General features: G+C 45.4%; 2 protein-coding genes across 4 annotated transcripts in view; both read left to right on the top strand.

Moving 5' to 3' along the window:
- dnaaf11 (dynein axonemal assembly factor 11) overlaps window positions 1–9,448 on the top strand; it is a 33,454-nt gene extending 24,006 nt beyond the window's left edge. For all 3 annotated transcript variants that reach the window (XM_087832547.1, XM_087832548.1, XM_087832546.1), the window contains one exon: window positions 9,036–9,448. In XM_087832547.1, coding sequence (XP_087688673.1) covers window positions 9,036–9,222 — 187 coding nt within the window. In that variant the 3' untranslated portion in view covers window positions 9,223–9,448. The remainder of the gene's footprint in view (window positions 1–9,035) is intronic.
- A 13,647-nt stretch (window positions 9,449–23,095) lies between these two features.
- Window positions 23,096–27,106, top strand: part of kcnq3 (potassium voltage-gated channel, KQT-like subfamily, member 3) — a 118,112-nt gene continuing 114,101 nt past the window's right edge. The window contains exons 1-2 of the mRNA XM_087831232.1: window positions 23,096–23,260; window positions 23,696–24,143. Coding sequence (XP_087687358.1) covers window positions 23,830–24,143 — 314 coding nt within the window. The 5' untranslated portion in view covers window positions 23,096–23,260; window positions 23,696–23,829. The remainder of the gene's footprint in view (window positions 23,261–23,695; window positions 24,144–27,106) is intronic.

Genomic DNA, 27,106 nt, shown 5'->3' on the forward strand with positions numbered 1-27,106 from the left:
GGTCTAATAGGCAGGTTTATCTGTCTGTCATCAGCATAGAAATGAATCACAGCTGACAGAAAGGCAATTCAATTCAGTTTTATTTATATAGCACCAAATCACAACAAAAGTCGCCTCAAGGCGCTTCATAGATACAGAGAAAAACCCAACAATCATATGACCCCCTATGAGCAGCACTTTGGCGACAGTGGGAAGGAAAAACTCCATTTTAACAGGAAGAAACCTCCGGCAGAACCAGGCTCAGGGAGGGGCGGGGCCATGTGCTGCGACCGGTTGGGGTGAGAGAAGGAAGACAGGACAGCAGACTGACCTCCTTTTGTCCTGTCTTTCTTCCTTCACCCCAAACAGTGGCCGCCCCTCCCTGAGCCTGGTTCTGCAGGTAGTTTCTTCCTGTTGAAAGGGAGTTTTTCCTTCCCACTGTCGCCAAGTGCTTGCTGATACACTGTATTGAGGTTTTCTCTTTAATATTGTGAGATCTTTACTTTGAGCACCTTGAAGGAACTGTTTGATTTGTGATTTGATGATTAAGTGAAATTTAACTGGGCATTAGTTTCTTAAACTGCAGGAATAATGTTATATTCTATTTGTGATGGTAATAGATGATAAACATAAAGAGGTGCAGACTGCAGGCTGGTTTGTGTTTGTGTGAATGAAGTCGAGCATTGTTGGCTGTGGTGTTAGTCTGAGTGCGGCCTTGAGTTTAAAACGCACATATTTAAACACCTCTGGCTCATCAGGCCCCCGTTGTCCTGATTACAGACGCCTGTTGTATTTTAAACACTGAGCGTGACTCATTTTATCAGCCGCGTTCATGACGGCGCTCTCCCTGCTCGATGACCGTGTGCTGGGCGGAGATAACCTTGACCCACACGGCATCATTACACTGTGAGGAAGCGAGGAAGAGGATTCTCCACAGTGAAACGTGTCTGTGCTGCTGGGCTCAAATCAGCAAGCAGCTGCTGCAGACCACCAAACTGTGAATGTGACCCAAATCCCTCTCTGAGAGAAAAGAACAATTACAATTATTTTTGGTTGAATTGAAACCATTTTTGTCCTTTGAAGCACTTGGAGCTGGTTTGGCTCCCCGTTCTGGTGACACACCGCTGTTACACTTTTTAATCATTTTATATAAAGTTGAAGGAACAAACCTGAGTCAGTAAACACCTTTTTCATATCTTGGTCTTTCTTGTCTCTATTTAAAAGCCTCCAGCTGCCCTCGGACAGCATCTGCATTCCCCTCCTGTGTTTCTGTCAGACAGTTGGAGACCCTGAACTGTGTTTGTGCTGTTTTCATGCAGTTTCTATTAAATAATATGACTGTTGCAGACTGTTTGAGAAGCTTGTGCTTCAGTAAAAATCACGATCATATACATCAGGAGGAGAGCGGGTGTATTTTTACTTTCAGTGTATGAAAGAGGTGTGGTCACAGCTGAAATATACACACCTACAACTACAGATACAAGGTTTGTATTCAGATGTTTCAGTTCTTTAAGGTGATTAAAAATTCTGCCCTTCAGTGTTTGTGTGAGATTTAAAAATGAGGAGATGTGCAAACTGAGGAATGAGGCTCCAACAGAGCAAGATGGCCATAAAGGTCCAAAATGTGTGTAGATCATCTTTTATATACAGTCTATGTTCTGGTCAAAGCTGTGAATTTGTAAACGTGCAACTTTAAGAGTCAGGAGAGAAGATTTGGAGTCTTTGTGTTTGTCTCATCTTCTCATCTTCAGCTCCTCTTCCTCTGTGAGGTGATGAAGCTCTCACTGAGGTTGAGCTCAGCTTCACCTCTTTATCTGCATGCTCTCTCTGCATGCCTGGAGGTGTGCTCTTCACCACCATCATCATCATCATTACTGCTTTATGACAGAGAGCTGCTTCCTGTCCTTCATCTGTCCCCATCAAACTCCATAAAGAGTCCCAGTGCAGTCCTGGACTCTCGATATAAATGCTAAGGTGACAGGTGAGCTCCGCTGCTTCCTGCTGACTTATTGCATCGTTTCGATATGATAAGGCGTGACCTTTGACCCCTGGGCCTGTAGATTCTGTATTCTGCCTTGGGTGTGCGTGGAAATTGATCTAAAGGCCCTGATCGGGTTTGAAATGGATTTTCTTGATGGCACGAAGCAGCACTAAGTGTAAAATAGACTCAGACATAATCTCAGACCCTCGGCTCACAGCGCCATTGATAAGTGGATCTGAAAGGTTAAAGGTCAAGGTCAGCTGGAAAGCCCAGTCAGGTTGTTATAATAAACTCTATGAGGTTACATTTATTGCAGATAAACAGAATTAAAACAAATTTTTATCTCCCCTCAAAAATGAAGTAATCAGTCTAACAGCTGCTAAATTACTGTTTGTTTCCCAAAATCCAAAGTTCTGACTTCCGATCACGTAAAGCAGAAAAATGTAAACTCTTGATAATTCTCCACCTAATTTGGCAAATAAAATTCAAACATTTTAGGCACCCCAGTAAAGTCTGTGACCTTTGACCCGACATTTTCTTTTCTTATTGTTCTCTTTCTTTCATTACAGTTTTTACTGTATTTCCTTTCCTATCATTGAACCCATAAATGGTGAATCTGGACTGTTACCAACTGAACTGGGTCCATCAAAGCCCCAAAAATCAAAGTCTGGAAATTTCTAGATCAGTATTTGGGAGGTTTTTAATATTTAGGGTTGTTTATTCTCTTTCACATCCAGGCTGAGATCGTACCTGCACTGATGCAGAGGCTGACAGTGTCATGAAACGCTGTGTGGCAGGCAGGAGATGAGGACTCAAAGTGCAGGACTCACAGACTCAGGCAAAGAACTCAAAATCACAGCTTTATTTGCTGGTCACACAAAAACGAGCATACAAAGTAAACTAAGCTAAACTGGGAAACAATGAACTAAAACTCACAGGGCGATCCACACAGCAAGAGGGACGACACGACACTGACTCAGAGAAACACAGGGCTTAAATACACCGGGAAGTAACGAGGGGAATGGGACACAGAAGGAGAGCACAGCTGGGAGAAATCAGGACTGACGAGACAAGGAAGCAAAGTAGGATACACTCACATGAGACACAGACCTTCAAAGTAAAACAGGAATTAGCACAGACGCAAACTAGACTAGGGGAGACAGAGCAACTAAGAAACACAGACAACACCAACAACAAAGAGACACAGAGGGCAGCTAGTAAATACTCAACTAAACAGAATACAAGAAAACCGAACTAAGACACTAAAGAATAAGCTGGGACAACAAAGAGAACTGAGAACATAATACAAAAAACTCAGAGGCACAAGAAACTTAAAACCCAGGACCGTGACAGACAGCTCTCTGATTTAATCTCATTCCTAATTTTCTATTGAAATTTGTCTGTTTTCCATATTTGAAAAGAGGACCGTCAGCTGATCATAACTCACGTTAATCATTTTATTAAAAAAACAAAATTAAAATAAAGGCTGTTTGCGCACAGCGGACTCCAGACTCTTCTAAATGTGACACAGTTTTCATTTCAGTGAGTCAGATCTCTGTCGGAAAAAAGAGTTCTGGATTAAAGGTTGTTCCTCTAAATCAACCTAATCTTTTAATGAAACCTCTCGGGGCACTATGCGCCCATATCTACATGACATGGACCTCCACAGCCGATAGGTGGGCATATTAAAGTAGATCGACCTTCACATCCAGCTCTCTTTTCAGCACAACCGACCGTCTGTCGCTCTCATCCTTCATTATTCCACGACTCTAAGATATTCGAACCTCTCCACACAGAGCTGCTCAGAACATCATGGACACTTCTGCAGTACCACCTCCAGCCGAAACATTTCCGTCCCACATTACATTTACCTTTGTAGTTCAGCACAAGGCTTTTAAAAACTGACTGTAATGTGTGTTTGCAAGCGATCCATTAAAGCCTTTGAATCTGCACTCAGGTTTAAATCATATTTTTGTCTTATCAAAAAAGTCCACATCAGGAAGAAGCTCGCTATCTGCGCATTAACCTCGTCTCTCTGCGTCCACGTGACTCGTTTAGCCCGGTTCTTATCTTAGCGTGAGCCGCTGGGGTTCAGATCAGACCCGTGACATCACCTCACATCCACTCCAAAACCTAATCCTCTGTGGATTGGTGGCCACAGACACTGAACAGAACCTGCTGATGTTGTTACTGTGGCTGAGTACAACTCGATTACATCCCCATTACCGAACTGAGAGTGATAACCCTGCAGGAACTCTGTCCGATAAAAGCTTAGTCATAGTTATTTTCCTGCAGACTTTATCAGCACTCAGGTTACTCTGAGAGCTCATGAACTTCCAAAGTTTCCTGCATTTCTACTCGGGTCTGCAGTATTCACATCTATAAACACTGTGCTGAGGCGTAACGAGGTCTAAACAAATTTGAGGCACACGGTGAGGCGCTGAATGGAAGCCAAACTTGAAAAATACGAAGCCTTGTTTACAGAATCCGACTGGAGATGGATTGGTTTGAGTCCCTCTGTGATCAGTCAAGATATCACAGTATCAGACAGTCCCCTATCGACGTGGCATTGGTGGGGAGGAAGAGCTCCCTTCTAACAGGAAGAATAAAGTGGCAGAACCAAAGTGAGGTGCAGGCAGCACTGGTTGGGAGTCGGCTGGGTCAAAAAAAGCAGAGTTAAAAAATGAGGGAAAAAGCCAAACTAAAAATATTCCAACACGACACAAAACAGCCGACAGCTCTGAGTCCAAATGCAGATTCACTGGGCGTCGATAATGGAGCTGTTATTTCCCAGCAGCTGCTGTGGCTGGTACGTCACTGCTGCAGGATGTTGTGCATGTGGAGCTAAGCAAAGGGGAACTGTAAATTCTTCCACATTATGATCATATTTTTCCAGGTTTGGTTGTTGATGGACTCTGGAAACATCCTGTCCTTACAAACCTGTTTGACCACAATATCAAATGTACTAAACATTCATTTCTGAAATTCGACACGCTTGCTTCCTCTGTCCGAGGTTTTCCTGACGCCGTGTGTTTTCTCTACAGTCCTCTGGCAGCTTTATTCCCCTCTTAATAAACAGGCGGGAGAATGCAGAGAGTAATGAAGGGGCTCCTCTTCCTCCTCCTGCGTCCTTCTGATGTTTGTCAGCTGCTGTGCAGAAGATTAAATTATAGTAGCAACGCTCTTCCTGGAAGATTTTACTAAAAGGAAGCCTAATTATTGGAAGAGCATACTCTCCACAGTGTGGACTGGATGAAGAGGAGACCAGGATTTGGGTTAGTTTGTGGTATTTTTCTTTAAGACATTGAGATTGTGTCTTTTAATCTTTCTGCTTTCAGTTTAACATTTATTTGTAGGTATTATAGCGCGGTGGTTAGCACTGCTGCCTCAGTAAGAAAGCCCTGAGTTCAATTCCACCATCAGGCCGGGCTCTTTCTGTGTGGAGTTTGCATGTTCTCCCCGTGTATACGTGGGTTCTCCAGCTTCCTCCCACAGTCCAAAGACAGTTAGTGTGGATCGGTTAACTGGAAACTCTGACTTGCCCATAGGCGTGAATGTGAGAGCGAATGGTTGTCTGTGTGCTACAAAATACAGAACTAGTTATGAAAAACAGAATTTTTACTTTGCAACAGTCTCACAAATAATGCAATTCAATTTTATTTCATCCATATAGCACCAAATAACAGCAACAGCTGACTGGAGGGGCTTTCTGTTGTAAGGTAAAGACCGAACAGTAATACAGCAAAACCCCCAAAATCAGACAATCCCCTACGAGCAAGCACCTGGCAACAGTGGGAAGGAAGAACCCCCTTTTTAACAGGAAGAAACCAGTGGCAGGTCGGGGAGGGGCGGCCATCTGCTGTGACTGATCGAGGAGGACGGGAGGAGAAAAGGCACAATGTCTTCTACTTCACATTTAAGCAGGGTGATTCCTCTGTGCACTCAGCAGCACAGCAGCCATGGCTAGGACTTTTATTGTGAAAGGGAGAAAAAAAATCAATTTGTGCACACACGAGTGGAACAATTTAGCATCAACTGGTATGTCAGATTAACCCAGTTGTTGTTTGTCATCGTGCGTCTGCGTCCCCACGGTGACGTGTTACATCGCGGTTAATTCGACAAACACAATCAGAGAAACCCCCGGAGACGGTTTGCTGCTCACAGCACATCTGACCGTGAAGCCGGCGTCCTATAAATCGATCTGATGGGTTAATGGACTTGATTGTTGTGAGACGGAGGAGACGAGTTCAGAGGAGGAGCTTGATGGTAACAGATAACGTGGAAAATTGACCCCCGGAGATGAATTTATGGATGCTTGAGTAACAACACTGAACACAACCGTAAACAATGAACACGTGAAGTCAGTTTGTTTCCACAGAATATTTCTGATACACAATGAACAAAATTCCAAATATTACAGTAAACTGGTGACTGATTGTAACCAACTCAAGTAAAGTTGAACCAATAAAATAGGTGAAAAAAGGTGAAATGAAAAAAATCATTCAGGCGTTAATCGATTGAGGATGTTAACAGCCGGGAGACCCTGTGTTGGGTTCTCTTTAGGCCCTGGAAACGTCTCGTTTAGGGTCAGAAGAAGACCGTGATCAGGGTAATAGCGCCCCCTCACAGCTGTTATCCTACTCACAGATACACGAGGAGCCGGGAGTAATCTGGGACATCAGGACACTTTGTTTATCGTGAGCCACACCAGCAGTTTCAACAAAGCGCCACTTATTAACTCTCCGGGTCTGAGACTCATAGCAGAGGTAGATATGATATTAATCTTCTACAGCCAAGGTATTAAACTCTTAAATTTGCATCCGCACAGGTCGGCCAAAAGGAAAATGTTTGTCCTCTGGACACATTAGACATGTTGGAGATGACCACTTGTTTCAGCAGGAGCGAGGCTCTGTGTGATCTAAGACCTAAACTGTGTATTTGCATATCGTCAGAGATTATTTACAGTCTGGGGGTTTATTAACTGAGCGTCACGTGCACTTTGCACCATCGATCACATCTGCGCGAGCTCTCGTATTGATGTTTTACATTAAATCTGGGAACCTGAGTGTTTCTGCGCAGCATCAGCACCAACGATGGCTGATTTATTCTCCTGTTCTCATGAAGCTTCTCAGAGCTGCTGCTGCTGATTCTGAGAACTCTGATATTTTCTGTGAATTTCTCCTCGCGGTGAGGAAAACTATCCTGAGAAAGAGAGAAGTTAATCACAGAGAACTCAGAGGTCAGAACCAGGAGGTAGGAGGACTTTTAGAGTTTCTTTAGCAGACGTGAAGGTAGCTGATGAACTGTCACGTGCTCGATCATCGGGGATGATGGTGGTCTGTCCCAACTGCACATACGCATCACCCTCACTTTAATCCTGATAGTGGCTGGTGCTTCGTTTCTTGGTACAGTCAGGAGTTTTTTCTGCTATCGTTCTTATTTTCTTGCTTTTTGGTGGATTTACCTGCCGGTCAGCAGCCACACAGATGAAAACTACCAGCGTGGGAACAGCAGCGACTGCTCAGGTGAACCAGCTTTCAAACAGCTTGAAGGTTGAACTGATTCTTTGAGGAAATCATTTTCTTTTTGTACGTTTCATAAACTCTACATTTTACTCACCTTCCTGCGTCCATTTTCACTAAGATTTAAATCTAAATCCAAATGTTGAGCATCTTAAAACCATGTTCAGGGTTTTCCGATATTCACTAAAATGACTCCAGACTTACTCTGACTTCCTGTAAGACTCCCGTGGATATTGCTGGAGAATCCTAATGTTGGAGACAAATCCTTTTCATCCACCAGCAGCTCTGTGATTACAGTCTGAGCTTCGCCCTTTTTATTAATGACTTCAGTCGCTGTTTCTCCGTCACCACCTTATCTCTGTACGAGAGGTGAACGTGTTTCCTGACACAGAGAAACAGGGAACGTCAGTTTGTGTAACTGTGAAGCTGGAAACTTTCTTCAACTAAATGAGGAGAAGACTGAAGTTCTTGTTTGTACATAGTGTTATGGAAAACTTGGGTCCACTTGCTACATTTGCAAAACCGTCTATCAGGAGCCTTGGTGTTAGTATGGACTCAGCTCTGACTTTGGATGCTCATGTAAAATCTCTGGTTCGCTCCTGTTTTTATCACTTGAGAAACATTGCTAAGCTGAGTCCCGTTGTATCGCGCTCCGAATTAGAAATTGTCATTCATGCATTTGTTTCATCTCGTCTGGACTATTGTAACTCTTTGTTTACTTGTTTATGTAAAGCCTCTTTGGAGCATCTGCAAGTTCAGAACGCTGCTGCAAAGCTTCTCCACGTCACACCCCTGCTGATCCAGCTGCACTGGCTCCTCGTTAAATTCAGAATCCAGTTTAAGCACCAACATATCTAAGTGAACTTTTACATCCATACATTCCCAGCAGGTCCCTGAGGTCATGTGACCAGGGCTTGCTTGCTGTCCAACACACGAGGCTGAAAACAAAAGGCGACAAAGCTTTTGTGACTGTGGCCCCCAGATTGTGGAACTCTCTCCCTTTGAGCCTGAGATCTGTGGACTCAGTGGTCGCTTTTAAAAAACAGCTAAAAACTCTTTTTAAACTTGCTTTTGGTTGATTTTGATTTTTAAGTTTTAGCTTCTGTGAAGCACTTTGTGGTTTTTATCTTGAAAGGTGCTGTATAAATAAAGTTTTACTTACTTTACTGTGTGTGTGAACATTTCTACACTCACACACTGCATGGATCAAATGTCAGGAGCTGCTGGGCCTCAGAAACATCCCGTGAAGCTCCTGGTGTGCCGTGTTTGTGCTGATGTTAATGGAGCTCTGCAGGGATTCATTATAATAACCGTTCTCACAGCTGATCCAGGGAAGAGAGCATCTCAACAGCTGAGCAGCACAGTTAAATTCATTGACCATCCTCTGATAAATGTTTGTAGAGGCTGTGGGACCAGCTGCTTGTTTCCAGTTCTGTTGTTTATTTAATGTATTAATGAAGGAGGCCCGAGGCGCTCTCTTTCTCTACACCTGTGTCTTTCACGAAGCTCTCTTACTTATTTAAGACCTTCATAATTCTCCTTTATCTCCACAGGAAAAATAACGTTCCTGAGAGGCTCGAAGTCGACCCGAGCAAGCGCACAGCCGTCGACCTCGCCAACATCGTGCCACGCCAGATCGCCAAAGAAGGGCCGATGGAAGCATCCAGACCGCCACCAGCCGCCGAGGATCACTTCTCTGAAGGGTTCGTGGACGACCCTGATGTCCCCCCACTCATATAAGAGCACGAGGATGAGCTTATGTAACACTCAGACTGTATGATAGAAACAAAGACGGGATATTTCCTTTAAACGGACCTTTAGATTTCCTCTGACCTGCAGATGTGTGCAAATGAACCACTGCAGAGTTCCTGATGTCTCAGCGTTTAATAAATGACCTTAAACACATATTAATGACACCTGGACATGAAATGTAATTAAAGCTGTGAAGAGGCAGCTTTCTCTCAAACTCTCTGCTCGTTACTGCAGCAGGGCGAGGCCGAAACGCTGGCACAGCTTTACTGAAGCAACGCAGCATCACACTTCCTCACTACGAACATCGTCGTCTAATTCTGCGTCTCCTTTGAAACGATGCATTTGTTAAAAGCCAGCCCCGTTAGGAGGGTCGAACAGAGACGCCGCTGCTGGTCTCCCTCGAACCCTCGTGTAGATTTCAGCCTGAACATCAATCGTCTGAGTTCTGCCTGTGGCCTGGTTGCCGTCTTGGCTGCCGTTGTGCGTTGCCCTGCTGTGTTTTCTCTTTTGCGAGCTCAGAAACTTGCTCGCTCTCTGCGCCCGGCTTTGATCAGAGAGCCTCTGCTTCGTGCCCAGAGGACGCCGGTCCAGGCATATGAAGCTTGTTCATCTCTCCTTGAAGTCTCCTGGGTCTCTGCTTTCCTCTGAGTTGTCACCCCAAAAAGCTCGGAGGTCACGACTCCTCCTCCTCCTCCTCCTCCTCCTCTGAGCGCCGTTACAGCCGCAGCGCCTTGAGAACTCATTTTGGCGTTGGACCATTTTTCCTCCCGACAGCCTCGCTCGTCTTTTATCATCCAGCCTTCTATATTTGGACCCGGTGGCTCGAGCCAGCTGGGAGATTTGGATGTTTGTGGAGCGGCTGCAGGAGGAAAAGCCTCTGTGATGCCATCTTCGATTTGAGTTTTTAATATAAGGACTCATTGTTGTTCAAACACATGTAAACTGCAGCGAACAGACGCCTTTAATGAGCCTCCTGGACCACAGTCGCCATACTTAATCATAGGTTTCGCTTTTATTTCAGTTCAAACTGAAAGTTTTTTATGTTTAGGTAACGATGTAATGGATTTCTTATTAAAACAAGTAACTAATCTAACTCAGTTTCTTCCTGAAGTGAAAACATAAATATGTTTACTGGGTTTCCCTCCAGCCAATCATCATCCTCTAATGAAATCTTTCACGCTGCTGTTTAAACATTGAAACACGACAGCTTGGAAAGTTTCCACATTATTTTCCTTTGACCCAGATCTGCGGTCTGTGCTGCACTCACGTCGGCTTCGCTTCATTAATTATTGATCAATGAGCTTCCCTCTCTGTCGCGTGGCCGTGCAGACGCTTTCTGTTTGCGCTCACTGTTTTTTTCCCGCGTGATGAAACAAACCAGCACCGCCGCCGGCCTCTGAAATACGCCCTCGAGGTTCAGGTCACTGGGAGAGTTTTGCGCGTCAGTGGGAAATGCTCCATTAGTCCCATTTAACAGCTCGTTTAGCTCCTCGTCGTTATCGCGGCTGAAGCGTTTCAGTGTTTCTGCCTCTCCTGACTCAGGTGTGTTGTGGTTAGCTGGTGTTCGATTGGTGGATGCTTCCTCCGTGATGGAGGTCTGAGGCAGCGGTCGGCTTCTTTCCTCTGTCTGTATCATTGCTGCTGCTGCCTGAGCGTGTTCAGGCTGTTATCCGTCATCTCTGCAGGTAAAGGTGTTCCTTTGACTTCCCTTTTCTCTATTTTACTCTCATTTGGAGCAGAATTTGTAAATGATTAAAATGAAATCTGAAACTAACGAATGGCATCATAAACTCATGTGGAGAGAGTTCACAGAGGTCATAAATCACGGGAGAAATCAGGTCATTTCAATTTTTAATGCTTGCCCTTCATTGTCCAGCCAGAAGAGTCGCCCCCTGCTGGCCATTAGAAAGAGTGCAGGTTAAGGATTTTCATGAGGTTGTTGTCATCAAAGTGAGAAATAGATGGAGATGGATCAATAGCCTGATAGACCACTGTAAAGATGCTGGAAAAGACAAAATGCCAAATAATCAGGCCCCATCTTATCTTAAAGACCTCGTAGTACCACATGACCTCATCAGAGCTCTTCGCTCTCACACTGCAGGTTTACTTGTTGTATTTAAAGTAGGATGGGAGGCAGAGCCTTCATTTTTCACCTCTTCTGTGGAACCAGCTTCCAGTTTGGATTCAGGAGACAGACACTATCTCTACTTTTAAGATTAGGCTTCAAACTTTCCTTTTTGCTAGTTCGGGCTGGACCAGGTGACCCTGAAGCATCCCTGTGGTTATGCTGCTACAGGCTCAGGCTGCTGGAGGACTACCCATGATGCACTGAGCTCTTCTTCTTAATAATTCTTCCTCTTAATAACCTCAATAATTAAAGTACATTAAAGCTGTGCTGTTATAATAAAGTAAATGTACTAAGTTACATCACTGAGTCGGTCACATTGGTTCACGTTGTTCGGTGCATGAAGCGGGGCGGGCTGTGGGGCGGGCTGTGGGGCAGGTTGTTGTTTTTTAGTCTTACAATCTGAATTATGAGCTCGTGCAGCGCTGGATTGTTTGTGACAGCAGTAATTGTTTTTTTACTGAGCAGATGGTTTTTAGTCCTGCAGATGTCAGAGCTGCAGATTATAGTCAGTGTCTGTGTTTAGTGTTGACCTGTGGAGTATATATATGTTTGAGAAGAGAGTTGTTTTTAGCTTTCACCTCCTCTGCCTGCCTGAACCTCCCTCCTGTTTAAACAATCCGACCAGAACCAGAATGAACCAGATTTTCTTGCCGTCTGATTAAATTCAGAGACACAAGAACTCGTTTCTTATCTGTCCGAGCTCCATCGATTTTTGTCTGTTGCCATGACAGCGGATGGTCCCGCTCGTTTTGTGAAAGCAGCACCGCCTCATCGCTTCGACCCGGGTCAGACGGTACTGACTCGTAACGCTCGCCGTTTCCTTTCAGTCCGAGCCATCAGACTTCCGATCACGCTCGTCTCTGAGCGTGAAGAAAAGCCTCCAGTTATTTTTATTCGTCTCCTCAGGTTTTCTTCTTTTTCCTGTATTTTATAAGTGCTACATGTCAGGTTTCAGCATTTCAGCCTCTCTGAACTCTCTGCTGCCGAGTCCGCTCAGTGCTTCGTCGGTGATGTTATCACGTTTCTCCTTTCACAGGCCGTAAATAACAAATACAATACAGGAAGAAGAGTTTACAGCCAGAAAAATCAGATATTCTGGCACAAATGTGCCACAGATCCCCCTTATATGGCAGATGTCAGGTGTGTTTATAGCACATATACACTTTTTTGGTATATGTGTCCAACTGCTCGTTAACACTAATATCTACTCAGCCGGTCACATGGCTGTGTGTTTGGGTATAGGGGCATGATCAAGACGACCTGCTGAAGCTCTCACTGGGACGTTCCCACAACCATCTCTAACAGCCCCCCGAAAAAAGGGGGAAATACCCAGTGAGCAGCAATCACCCCGAGCCTGTTGGTATCCTTTATTTATCCAGGTAAAGTCTCACTGAGATGAATCTCTAACTCAAATATTTAGATGTTACATCCATGCTGAGGAGCATCTCTGAACAGGCAACACATCAAACCTTGAAGCGTGGGTTAGGGTTAGAGGCCCACAGTGGAGGAACACCCTGCAGGTGGTTGCATCTCAGCTTAATTACTCCATCCAGTCACTCTGCGGGGTTACGTCCTCGCCGTGCGGCTGCACGCAGAGCCCGGGGACCCAGTGAGGAGACTGGATGGTTTTATGTGGCACTGGTCTGAGAAGACATTGGTCTTTCCTTCTTTGGGTTCCCTCCCTCTTCACCTTCTTTCCTCTCTGGGATGAATAATTTACTGGTTTCCTCCCTCTCGCCATCTCTGCGCTGCAGCGAAGGGCTGATGCAGAGCGGCGATGCTCGCTCTGCAGCCAGTGGGAAGCTCTTTATTATCCCGTGAACGTCAAAGAAGGACTCTTATGAAACTCTCCTCACGGGAATTGTTGTCCATAAAGTGGACTTCCACACTTTTCCTTATTTCCAGTCATACGTGTGCTGTTCCAGGGGTGGATGCTCACATCAAACATGGTCCAAATTTCAATTATTGAGGTTACATTTTGTACCTGTACCTGTTCTTACCTTCTGTTCGTGGGGGGCAGCCAATCAGAAGACAGCTTCCTTGAAGGAGGAGGAGCTAACTGAGCTTCTTTCAGGCAGAGAGCTGCTTTGATGGATCCAAAATAATCTCAGGAGCAGCTGCAGGTGGAGCCTTCGTCTGATGGGCTCCTCTGGGTGGAGGAGCTGCGTTGTGTCCTCCACACTCAGAGGCCACGCGGTGATTTATTGGATTTATGCTGAGTCGTGAATCTCCTGGACCGCGACTGAAGCTCGGGGCCGACAGACAAAGTCGTTTTTCACGGCGGTTTGATTCACGACGACCTCAACTGAGCGAGCACTGAATCACAGGGCGGCCTCACGTGTTCGCATCACGGAGGTTAACACACGCCAGAGCACCATCACCTCTCGTGGACGGAGGCGCGTGCAGTCGGTTTTATTACTTAGTGACATTTAATTTATGTGCTAATGAAAAGTCTACAGCACATCCCTCACGGATACAGCGGCGCTTAAAAGGATGATTGTCTGCTGGTGGGAGCCCGCTCCTCCCAGCCCCGAAACAAACTGGGTCACAGAGCTCGTGGAAACTTTATCAGCAGCAAAACGAAGCGAGACATCAAAGTCGAGAAAATCTATTCTGTGAGACACGTTTAAAGTCTCATTTTGATCTCTTAGAAAGCCAGACGGCAGCTTTTAGTTACAGCTGATTGGTTTATTAAAGGTGGGCGTGGCCACGCGTTGGTTCAGAACTGGTTCAGTTTCCTGCACTCTGAAGCCGTGAACGCTCAACATCAGTGCCGCCGACTGCAGCTGTTGGCCGAGAACACCCAACCCCACCCTGTGGGTGAAGCACAGGCCTGCATCAGGAGCATGTCCACAAAGAGATGAGTGCACTGTGGTTATAAAGAGATGGAGATGGTCACATTTAAACGATGCTCAGCTGCTTCTAAGAAGGCCAAGAAAATATCTCCACAACTTTGCAGCACCAGCCTGAACCGCAGAGATGATGAAGTTACTAACAATCCCAGTTCTTCTGAAAATAACCTAAATAAATTTATCCATCCATCCATCTTCCTCCGCTTTATCCGAGGCCGGGTCGCGGGGGCAGCAGCCCGAAGAGGAGACATGGGCCCATCCTCCCGGATGATCTGATATCGTCGTGTTGGTGTTGTTCCCAGATCATCATGAAAATGTTGTTCCAGGTTCAACATTGCAAGTGACCAATCACATTATTGTGACGTTATTCTTTTGCGCACCAACCCATTCGTGCATTTATGAAATTCCAATGTTGCAAGGACAATATCAATTCTGCTTAGCGTTTATTAAAGGGTTAGGGTCCGTTGATCGGCGGACAAAGGCGGTTTCTCGCAGCTTAAGTACAGTTTTTTGTTTTACGCCGGTTTTTCCCGAAGTCGCAAAAGTATGACATCACAACATTCTGATTGGTCACTTGCAATGTTGATCCTGGAACAACCTTTAGTATGATGATCTGGGAACAACACCAACACGAGGATATCAGATCGTGCCATCCTCCTGCAGGCCCACCACCCGCAGGAGGCGCCATAGGGGTCGGGTGCATTGTGTGCCGGGTGATTTTCCCAATATGTGTATTAACCTCCAAACTGCAGTTCCTGTGATCTCCACTTGAGGCAGTGAGTCAGACCCGCACAGTTAAATTGACCAACTTTACAGCAGAAATAAACGTTTTTTGGTCAGTAATTTAAAACAACAACAGTCATCATTGTCCACATAAAGCTAAATAAAGTGACTCTGCTCAGTCCCCCCCCCCCCTGCACATCATGCAGCTATAACACAGCAGCCTGTAACACCTTCAATTATTCAGCAGCTGGATTTCTGACAAACGCCTTGCTCAGCGTCGCCGTGGGTGGCCCGAGGTCTGCGAAGGCCCGAGCATATGATCCACATCATCTTCATCACACCAGTCAGCGAGCCCTCGCGTCCTGTGGAGGGGGACCGCTCCATCAGGGTGGAAATACTTCATCAGCGAGGACAGAGGCCATCACTCAGGACGCCATGCCAGCAAAAAAACCCTCTCACTGCACAGGTCACCCGTTCAAGGCTTTTCCTTTAATTTGTCACCGCTCCACAGAGACAGACTGTGAACGTACAGTTTTCCTTATTTATGACAGAAGTCTGAAGAAGAGTGGGATTGACCCGACTTCCTCTGTTGATAAAAGCGAGCAGTTTGAAACGGTGACGTGGCTTTTCAGCTTTCAGCCTGCGGCGTGCTCCATCGCTGTTAGAGGTGTTTTCATGGAGGACGTGGGAGGAAAGAAGACGTAACAGGTCCATTCTGGAGGTCTCTGTGGGCCCGAATGCTGTGCGGCTCCGCCTCAGTGCCTGCAGCTCTCAGGCATGAAAGCTGAGGGGAGGGTGCAGAATAAAACACAGAAGAACGCCTGCTGCACCTGACAGGTGACGAGTCCAAGACCCCGGAGGACGGCGGAGACGTGGAGCGCACGAGGACGTTTCATATCAGGTTTGTCGTGAAATGCAAGCTGCTCATCTGGAAACAGCCTCAGCGTGTTTCTGGATTCAGCTCAATTATTTTGACTGTAAACAGGCAGATGTTCACCAGGCTGTGACTCGTTACAGCGTTACTGCTCAGAAAGTCTGAGCTTCAGTTTCCACAGTTAAACTTTTATTTTAGTCTGTTCGCGATTCATTAGCAGGTGTCTGTCTGAGCCAACTGTACTCTTTATGCCCAAGCTAGTGTCAGCTGATAACTCCGCCCACCCGTCCAGATATGGTCAGTGTGTCACCGCCAACTGCAGACTTCCTGTCATGCATTAAAATTGTGCAGCCTCATCTTGTGTGTTCAGATTCAGGTTCGTGGACCCAAAATGAGGATTTTCTGCTTCTAAAGCACAACAAAAGTCCACATTTGGAGGCAGCTTTCCTGGTTTCTATGGCGACGTGTCTCTACTGGATATCAAAGGATCTTAAAATTGTCTGCTGTTAAGATACTTTTCTTACAAACTCCACTGACTGACGTGAAGCGGTGACAGTAAAGTTACTGCTGCCCGAGATCCGTGCATTATGTTCACCTCAGTATCACATCTGCATCACATCTGTGTCACATCTGCATCACACACAATACATGTTTGCTCTCAGCTTGACGTTTATTTCTTGCGTAGCAGTAACTCTAACTCCGTCTTTGAGTGTGTTTAAATGTTGAAATGTACAATACTGATGGTTGGTACAGGTCTGGACATGCTTTATCTTTCACTATTTCCTGTATTTGATAAGAAGAGTGAAAACTCGCAGCAAGAAAACATCAATGACAAAAAGAGGCAGAGCTGAAGGTGCTCAGATGCATCAGAGGGACAGCTCAGGTGGAGAGGTGAGGCTGATATGTTTGGACATGTGCAGAGGAGGGAGAGCGGAGGCTGCTGGACAAAGGATGATGAAGATGGAGTTGGAGGAGAAGAGTTTTTATTAAACTTGTCTCAGATAATCAGAAGCATTCACCCCAGACTTTCAACCACTGCAGTACACGCTGATAGAAATATCTAAAGTGACTTTTACAGTAACAGTTTTTATTATTACATCTATTAAACATTATGAAATGCTCCTCTACATAATGTGTAACACTAGAGAAAATATTTTTATTTTAAATCCTGAAATCTGCAGGATCTGCAAATTGTTTCTTTAACTGCAGCAGGTGTGGAGTTTATTTGTTGAGGACTTTTATTGTGAAATGCAGGAACAGGAAGAAGGCTTTTTCACATGAGTGCAGAAAAATCTGAGTTTCTAATCTGGTTCCAACGATGTGATGTAGCAGCAGCCACAACGCTCACATCTGGACCTGTGACATCACTGCAGCTATGTCCATCTTCTACATACAGTCTGTGTGTGGAGCCATGTTTAAAGCGACACATCTGCGTTTTATTTTACTTTAAACGATGCGTCCAAACATTCGTGCTGCAGGGCGCTTCAGCAGAAGGTTCCCACCATGCTGCTGCATCATCACAGTAACTCCAGCTGTCAGCCCGCAGGACGGATGGTCTCTGCTCGGGGATGGCGTGCTATTCTGAGCCTGTAAAATTACACGGATGACAAATCTTCTTCCATTCACGGACGCAAGTATTGATCGGAGCCTTCGTCCATCACCAGACACCTCACACCCACAAACTGACACTCGCAGGGAGCTCCTGGCTGTGAACAGGAGGTCACAGGTTTGAATCCCGCAGGCAGGAGAAGCTTCTGAAAAGGCCTCGCTGTTTCCTGAAGAAGATTAGAGCAAAGAGGCCGTAATTCACTTCACTGGAGGGTTTAATGGAGTTGAAAGCTAAAAAAAGGAAAGACCATCAGGAAAATCCATTTTCTTCTAAGCTTTATGGTCTGATTCCCATCTGTCCACGCGGAGCAGGGAAGCAGCGGGCCGTCCTGGACAGCTGCAGTCAAATTATTGCTTTTTCAATTACAGACTCGTTCGGCCGGTTTTCATACAGATAATTAGTCAAATCCGACGACCGTTACCAATTAAGCAGAAATACTAAAGGCCACCAAGACGTGCAATCAATCTATTTTAAGATTGCTCTGTTCTTCTGGGTAAATCCTGTTAGCCTTTGTGTGGTCGAACACAGGACTCCTTCCTGGAAAGAGCGGCTCTGACTTGCACATCCACATTTCCACTGCAGATATTTCCAGGATCCGAGCCTTGGTCGTGTGTCTGCGTTAGTGCACGTGCAGGCTGATGCATCAAACAGCCGAACTGCGTCATCGGAGTTCACATTTCCTGCTCATTTCATGATCATCACGTCAAATGACCTGAAAGAGTCTGAACGCCGCAGAGCTCTGACTTTGTGCTCTTTGAAGGCAACAACGAGACGTGTGTTGTGTTCTCAAGCTTACGGCTCTGTAGTGGACAACAAGTAACAACTACAACCTAAAAATCATAAAATAATTTAAATCAAAGATTTCTTAGAAACAACATTTAAACCAGAGATGTGGAAACAAGTTTCACTGGTAAATCCTGAGAAACCTGAATATAGGAAAAAGAAGCAGTTTCAGCAGCGTGCCCGTGTGTTTGCACGTGACGCAGTGATGCTGCTGCAGGAAATGAGAGAAATCTCAGCACGACTCTCTGGGCATCAAATTTTAGAAATGACAGAAAGGTTTTGTTCATTCACAGAAGACGTCCTTTATACTGTGACAACAGCAGGTAGAAAAACAAATCATTGAATCGCTTATTTAAAATAGTATGAGGACGAGGTCTGTGTCTGTAGGAAAAGTTGTAAAAATGTAGGAAATTGCCGTTAAAAGTCCAAAATTTCTGCCCTCCTTCAAATTTCCAACACCGTCCATCCTGATTGGATGCTTTGCCGGGCTGATTCTGGCTCCCGAGCCTTATGTTTGACACCCCAGAAGATGTTTTTTTGTTTCTTGTTAGTTTTCTTGTGTCAGTGTTGTATTTTAGTTTCTCCTGCTTTTACTTTGAAGGTCAGGAGTAGCTCTTTATCCCAGATGCAGTCCCGCCATTGCTGGATTGTCTGTTTTGTGTTTCCACCACTGACAATAAATAAATGAATAAAAGAATAATTGCCAGTGTAACAGGGTCATAAATCATTGTTATAATCACACAAAATGTGTCCTAAACCCCCAAACTGTTCCTTTTATACCTGACTTTTAGGACCTCCAAGCCTGTAGTTATTATCAGTTAGAGCCCCTCCTCATTCTTTTCTTCTTCTTCTTTGGTGCAATCCTATAAATACAGTGTACCCCTTTTGCCTCTCCCCTTTTCTACAATTCCCCTGTGGGAGAGGTGGGTGTCATTTCTTTCCAACACTTTAAAACACACATATAATGCATATTTAGCCACCTGGATGTTTCTGATTGTGATTTTAGTTCAATTATTGTCATTATTAAGCCTGTTTTTGTTAGATGTTATAAGTGTGTAGTATGTGTGTATCATAAATGGGTTTTAGGCGCCATAAATGCTAGCATGAATATATACTCCTTGCTAGCTTGGAAGTTGTGGTGGGTTGAGCTAACCCTCTTCCCCACTGTTTGTATTTGGTCGTAGGAGCTGGAGTGGGCAAATTATTTACTTGGAGGTCTTTCTTTCTTTTACCTTTGTTATCAGACACAACGCAGAATCACACCGGTTACACCAGGCGTAGCCAAGTTTTTATCTCAGAGAACTTGACATTTCTAATGACTTTTTCAACTTCAACTTATTTTCTCAGAATTTTCAGCTGGACGTCAAAATTCTGGGATATGAAACGTATGGATGAATTCACTCGTCCTTGTCTTCATCACTTCATCCAGCCTTCCTGCTTCCACCTTATGCACTTCTGTGTTTCTTTCTTGTGTAGTCCAGGCCGTGCTCATCAGCGTGTAAATAAACCTCAGTCCTTGTTTTGTAGTTTTGCATGCAGTTAATCGTAACAGTGTAAACGTGGCTCCTGCATTAGTGGTGCCTTCACACATGTACAAGTTGACCTGAACGACAAAGTGATGTCTGAGGTATCAAAGTGTCCTCTTGTTATCACCTCTTCTCACTTATTATGTCCTCAGGCCAAACCTGCAGCTTTATATATTTTAGAAGTGGATCCATGTGGGACCAGAATCATTAATATTCAACACTGACGCCTGCTTCTGCTTTCAGAGGAACTTCTCAGCTTTTCTGCAAAGAAATGTAAAAATCTGAGACGAGTCAGCAGATTCGCGGCGTCGGTGATGTGCAGAGAATCTCAGAGTAGACAGCGGGAGACGGCGGAGGCTGAGCTGCAGAGCCGATGACACATATGGACGTTCACGCGCTCCTTCAAACACCTGAAAATCTTTCTGAATCGGCCTTTGTGATAAAATAAGCTCACAGTGTAAAAAAACGATGCGCGTTCTCACACAGGAAGGTGACTAAGCTCATAAAACACTCTGCTCATGCGTTCTGATTGGTTAGTTAAGGATTCAGGACAGGAAGCCTTGTGAAGATTAAAATGTTCACTCATCTGCTCACCATGAGAAACGAGTCCCTACCTTTGTTTCATCCACTTTTGCTTATTGCTAAAGCTTTTATTTTGGAATCAGGCTATGCTGTAGCTTCACTTAAACTCTGGAACTGTCTGCTCCTTCAAATTAAGACGTCACCAACATCTTTAAACCTGCGTAAAGACACAGCTGCTCTGTTTTATTCCATTCAGCTGTGCCGCACTCGTGCTGTTTTTATATGTGCTTATGAATAACCTGACCTGACACGACTTCCCTGGATGGCGCCTCTTTTAAAAACAGAAGAGAAACTTCCACGTGTGCAGAAGAAGCAGCTGGTTGTGGGGGCTGAAGGCGATGCTCTCAGGAAGCTGCTGCTACAAACTCTCTGCAGCTGCTGACTTCATGCTTCAAATTACAATGGCAGATGCTGTAAAGCAGCTAATGGTGCCGTAACATATCGCCGACTCACAGAAAGGTGTTTTATTATGATAGGATCTGCCGCCGTGCGGCCTCGTGAACACTCTGTGGTTCTCTTTCGGTGCTGTTTAAGATCCAGCACACATTTCAAAAGGTTTGAGAATCAATCATCAAGAAGCTTTACTAACAGGAGGTTAGAGCATTTAAGGTGAGAAGTGGTCAAGGAGAGGGATCCAAATCAGGAGAGATGGAAGCAGAAGAAAATCCAAAAGGCATCCACAGCTGGGCAGCCAGGGAAGGCAGAAAGTCCAACACAAGCCGAGAACACAGAAGAAGCACAGGAGCGGCGGCTCCAACACTAAACAACTACACTGAGAGCGAGTGTGTGAAGTGAGACAGGTGGAACAGGAACAAATCAGAAGGTAAAACGGATTTCAAAATAAAACAGGAAGTGTTCCTGGTGACTTATTACGTTCTTCAGTAACAAATCACGCTGTGTAGCTGCACGGCATCGTGCATTGTGAACGATGAGCGTTAAACTCCAAACAGATGGTGGAGAAGAAAAACACTTAAAATGAAAATGATGTTAAATATGAAAATATCAACACTACAATAGATGTTCACATAGTTTTAAAATACGGCAAATTAACATTGAAAAAAGCGCATTGTTGTACATTACAAATAATACACACTGTTCTACAGTTCATAACAACTATTTTAATAAAATAATAAAACAACACCTCATCCAGCAGGCCACCACCTCCACTGCCTCCTTTCAATGTGGAGCAGGCTGCAGTCTGAGCCCCTCCTCACTCTGAGGAGCTCATCCACCTTCACAGGAAGCTAATTTCTGCCACTTACATTTAATCTCGCTCTTTTGCCTTTTAAAATACAGAGCAGGAACAGGTCTAACAAAAAGATGCTCCCTACATGTTTCTACAGCAATGTCGGAGCTGCAGCGCCATCTGGTGGCAGGTGGTTACATTGCATTTAGGACACAACAACTTTGGCATTTGGGCATCAGTTTAAATATTAATTTGATTGCATGACTAATACATCAGGTTCTGACCGGGGACAAAAGGACGGTTAGTTTCTAGTCGACTAGTTGTGCACATCACTAGAAACTCAACATCACAACAGGAGAAAAGAAGGAAGACGGAGATGAGAGATAATGAGGGAAGAGGAAATGGGCGGGGCCTAAACACAGCTGATCGTTATTAAGATAACCACAGCGCAGGCTACCAAAATAACACAGGAAATAAGACAGCCTGCCTAACACAGAGGAACAAAAGGAAACGCAATAATGTCTAAGAACAGCAAACTAACAAATCAAAGATCACCTGAAATGTAAGAGCTGGATAATAAAACACGACTGTCTCCAGTTTTTTATGTTCTTATTGTGTTTCCCGGTGGTTCTTGTTTACATTTGTCTTAAAACCACTGAGTGTTTTCTCAGTGTGAACGCTTTGATGGAAAAGGTGAATTTGATCGCTCTTACCTCCCTCTGTGCTCTTTCAGCATTAGCTCATCAGCTTGTGGCTTTTAGCGTCTCTGTGAGATTGTTTTAGGTCTTTGTGGTGATTTGGCTTCAGCAGGTGGTTGTTTTTGCTTCACTTTGAAGACTTTTTTTTTTTTTAGTTTTCAAGATTTAAACTGATTTGCTGTGTTTTTTGCTTCGTTGGTTAATTTATTATTATTATTTTTTAGTTATTTTTGTCTCCTTGTGGATTTTTGTTCTCTTTGGACTCAGTTTTGTGGGTTTGTTGCTTCTCTCTGCTTGTTTTCTGCGTCCTTTCATTCTTTTATCTATCAGGCAGCGCCTCTGACCCCTCCTGGCCTCTGCGCTGAAACACGGAAAACAACAGCTGACGCGCTATCGCAGCCATACGGGAGATTTTAAAGACACTTCATTCTGATTTTATTGAATTTTTACAAAAAGTCCAACTTCTAGAAAACGTAAACCCATAAAGCAAAGGTCAGTGGTGAGATTTGCGCTTTAAATGATGTTTCTGAAGAATCTGAAGTCCGCTCCGTGTTTCCTGTTGTTTAACCCTTTAAGGAGCGGAAGCGTCGTCTTTATGTAACTCTGTTTTTCTGTTTTGCCTCTGAAATAAAGAGCCAGTTTCCCTGCACATGCATGTGCGCACAGGCGCGTGCACTTCTACATGACTGTGCAGATTGTCGTGCGCGCGTCTGCATCTACCTGTGTTTACAGGCGCGTTTCCCTCCTGAATACGCGAAGGTGGACGCTTTCTTGAGCGCGTGCACGTATGCATGCCTGGATGTGTGAGTGCGCGCGCTCGGGGCGTTTGCGTTGCTGCTGCTGAAAGCCTCCCTCTCTCTCCCTCTCTCTCCCTCATCTTCCTCCCTGCTGCTTCTCCTCCGCTTCAGTTTCAGTATCGACCTCCTTCGCGCAGCATCTCTGCTCTTCATCCTCCGTCTCCATCCTCCCCCTCTTCCTCCTCCTCCGCCTCAGCACCGCTTCCTCTGCAGGTGGATGGAGGCTGGGAGCCCCGGAGACAGAAGCCATGGCCGGGATGCGCTGCCGGTAGGGCTCGGTGGTGTTAGCGCGCTCTGCTTTCCCGTGTGTGTGTGTGTGTCGCCAGGTCTTTGTCTATCCCGTGTGTGTGTGTGTGTTTATGGGGGAGTGCTGGCTGTTTGGGAAGTGGGCAATTGTTGCTCTATTTGACAGATTATTGATTGACGGGACCGCCCGGTGTGATCAGGTGTGTTTGCGCCTCGTGTCGCGTTACACGGAGACTGTGTTGCCGGGAAAACGCGCTGTTTTTGCGCATTAGTGGGTTTATATCCCACTCCGCGTCGGCCTCACCTCTCCGTGTGTTCTCGTGGTGATCAGCGCGTGCATGTTATGCGCGGTTTTTACGCACATTGTCCTCGCGCTGCTGTACCAGATGCCGATGCTCTCCCGTAGTAACGCTCCGTTTCTGTCTCCTCTCCCTCCATCACTCCTCCCGTTCTCCAGTCACACTGCTGAGCACCTCCCTTCGCGCCGGGGACCACATCCTTAAATGACCCGCGGCTGAGGAGAGGGGGGTGTCTCCGGATCCAGCGCCCGGATCATGGCATGCTGCCCACACCGGGCATCCAGCACTGACCATGGGGCTCCGGTCCAGGACCGTCGTTAGCGGCTCGGACGAGCAGAAGAAGCCCTCCGGCGCTCCTCCCGGGGACTTACTGGACCAAAGCACCACAGGAGCGGACAAGGATGGCGCCCTGCTGCTGGTGGCTCCGGGCCGGGATGACTACAAGCGGAGCTCCCAGGGCATCGGCATTGGGCTGCTGGCCAAGACCCCCCTGAACTACGCCCGGCCGGCCAAGAGGAATAACATCCGCAAGAGGAAGATCCAGAACCTGATCTACGACGCGCTGGAGAGGCCGAGAGGATGGGCGCTGCTCTACCACGCGTTCGTGTGAGTATCTGAATGAGGAGAGAGAGCCTCCCCTCGACTCTCCGTTCGCACTTTGTTTCAGCAGTTTTCAGGCTTTAATGAAGCTGGTGAGGCTGTAACTTAATTTTGCTGCTGGAAATGAAAAGCTTCCTCTTGTATGTCGCTGTAGCTGCTGGTTATGTAAGCGCTCCGCAGGCTTCAGCTGCTGGATCGTTTCTCTGGTGTGTGTGTGTGAGAGGTTTCACCTGTGCAGGTATCCTGTTTGGTGGATGGGTTTAAATCTCCTCTGAAACCACTTAAACCCACAAGAGTTACATAAGTGGAGCTCCAGCAGGTGGCTGATGGTGCTGAAGTGTGTTACCAAACTCTGAGCTCGCTGTGAGCGGAGGACTCGGTCAGTGATGGTCCGAGTGACCGTTTCCCGTGCAGTGTTGGACTTTTCTGCACAACTTACAAAAACATAATCACGATTATTCAATTCAGTTTTAAAATTCAGATCACAATAAAACAAAACAAAACTGCATAAATGAATAAATGAGACTGGATTTTGATTTGTGATGGAAATATTTTTATTTATGTAAAAACACAAAAACCAGGCAGCAGGTGAGTCATAGTGCTGCTGAGCAGGTGTGCTGAAAAGACGGCCGACAGTCGGACCGATTCCTGTCCAGAGAAAAGATCCCAGCGTGCACAGAGGCCTCAGCATTAGGGATGGGTACCGGTACCGGTATCATTACGGTTCTGACATAATCGGTAGTAACCAGACCGAAAAGCAGCGCACATTTTGCTGCTTTATTTTAAGTATGGTTATTTACGTAAGGTGAACTAGCAAACACCATCATAGCTACATGCAGCTGTCTTCTTGTTTGATGGCAGATACTCCCTTCACCCTGGACAAAAAGGCTAAAATGACCAAAGAAAAAGTGGAAAACAGCTAAACATGAGAGGTTTTTGGACAAAGTTTGTGTTTTTTCCATTGTTTAAGCTGCTTCCAGCCAAGAGTGATACCATATATGCCCCATAGCTGCAGAAAAGGCTAACATTGTTATCTTCTTACAAAAAAACAGCTGAACATGAGAGGTTTTTGGACCAATTTTGTGTTCTCCATTCTTTAAGCACCGGCACCGTTTCAAAAGTACTGGTTTGGCACCGGTATCGGATAAAACCTAAACAATACCCATCCCTACTCAGCATCCTGCGGCTTCTGAGGCGGCGAGGCTCGTTGGTTTGAAGACATGGACACAGATTTGTTTTTCATAACAGATTTGAAGCTAATATCTTTCAGGAGGTAGCTTCACATCTGCAGCCAGATGTGCAGACTCTTCAGAGGGGATGTGTCACCGTGGCAACTAAGAAAAGGTGAAAACCACTGTAGATTAACGGTCTCTGGGATCTTTCTCTAAATCTGAGCAACTAGTTTAATTTTCTAACCATAACCAACTGGTTTTATTGCCCAAACATAACCAAACCATTACTCTTAATGATGATTAATAGCAGATCAATCAATAATCTAAATCTGTCCCAGGGGGGAGTTGAATTGAGGTCTCTGGTGTGAGTGGCGAGATGATTCCCTCCACTGCTGAAGTGCAGATTCAGCTGTTGCAGCTCGTGGAGAGGCAGCAGCTGCATGAACTCTGTTCTCGTCCTCCTGCTTTAAGAGGCGTCTTTGGTTTTAAAGCACTTCCTGTAGTTTTGAAATCGCTCCGATGTGACGAATCTGATTCTTGCTGGGACTCGACTTTGAGTCAAGAATCTACTACATTACAAAACATCCACATAGACCCTTTCATGTTGTTCCTGCTGAGTCAATGTGACAAAGGTGTAACTTTTGTGTTTGCCTGCTGCCGGTGTGGGGGTCAGAGGTCAGAGTTCTGTGTGACATCACGCCGATCAGGGAATAACCCGATTAAATGTGGACACGCTGACTTGATCAAGTCCTGGATCGGACAGGTGTAAATGTGTTTCTGCGTTTTGGGTCTGTTGCAAACATATTTTTGTGTTTTGAGGTCAAAAAGGTATTTTACCGTCATTGAGCTGCGATCGAAACCTGAAACGTCGGCTCAAATTTTTGTTTGGTCTGCAAACATTTCCAGGAAAACTGTTGGATCTCCTTCTTTTTGTCCTCCTGCACACGGTGTGAAGAATGCTGCTGACTGAGATCACAATAGTGCGTGATGGTCATTTAAACTCCCAACTCAAAGGACTCAGAAGATGAATTTAATTTATGTCTAAAACTGCGTTAACAAGCTTGTGAAACCAACCTTGCAGTGCTGCCTCTGTTTGACTTCACTGCAGGTTTTCGTCGTGGTCACGTCTTCAGGCTTTTATGTTGCCAGTTTGAAATGATTACAGGTTTTACTTTTCAAATTTGCATCACTTTGGGCGAAAAGCGACCACCCCGCTTCCTAACCTGTAACAAAGTGATCTTTGTTGTGTTTCGATCACATGGCTGTGCTGATCCGGGTTAATCTCACCACTGTAATGGGAAGGCTGGTGTAAGAGTCTCGCTTGCTCTTCATTCGTAAGCGCAGCTCTGTTTGAATCTCATTGTACTGCAGTCGGCACCTCCATAAGAAGGAATTTGTATTTTCAAAGCTGAGGTCTTAAACTCGTCTTTATGAGCCTGTGAAACATCAGAAAATGTGTTTTATTCATTAATAATCTGTTTACAGTCAAGAAGCAAACGGATGGTTTAGTTCTTGTTAAATCCTTCAGCAGCAGACGACTGAGGCGGTTACTTTAGCTTCTCAGGTAAATGTTGCCACACTTGGAGCTGCAGATGCTTCCTGGGAAATCTCCAGATTCCCGAGCAGCAGGAAGCTTCTACATGAATAACCTAATGCTGAGTTGTGGCTGTTTTCAGGTTGCGTAACAGCGTCCACGAGCTGTAAAAAGGGCCTCGTTTTAGTTTGGGTGAAGGTTTCACCTCACCTGAATCCAGTCGAAGCTGACTGTAATAAATATTCTGCATTTCTCGGAGCTGT

The sequence above is a fragment of the Neolamprologus brichardi genome, chromosome 18 (assembly GCF_056152115.1).
Source record: "Neolamprologus brichardi isolate AB-2024 chromosome 18, ASM5615211v1, whole genome shotgun sequence".
Classification (NCBI taxonomy): domain Eukaryota; kingdom Metazoa; phylum Chordata; class Actinopteri; order Cichliformes; family Cichlidae; genus Neolamprologus; species Neolamprologus brichardi.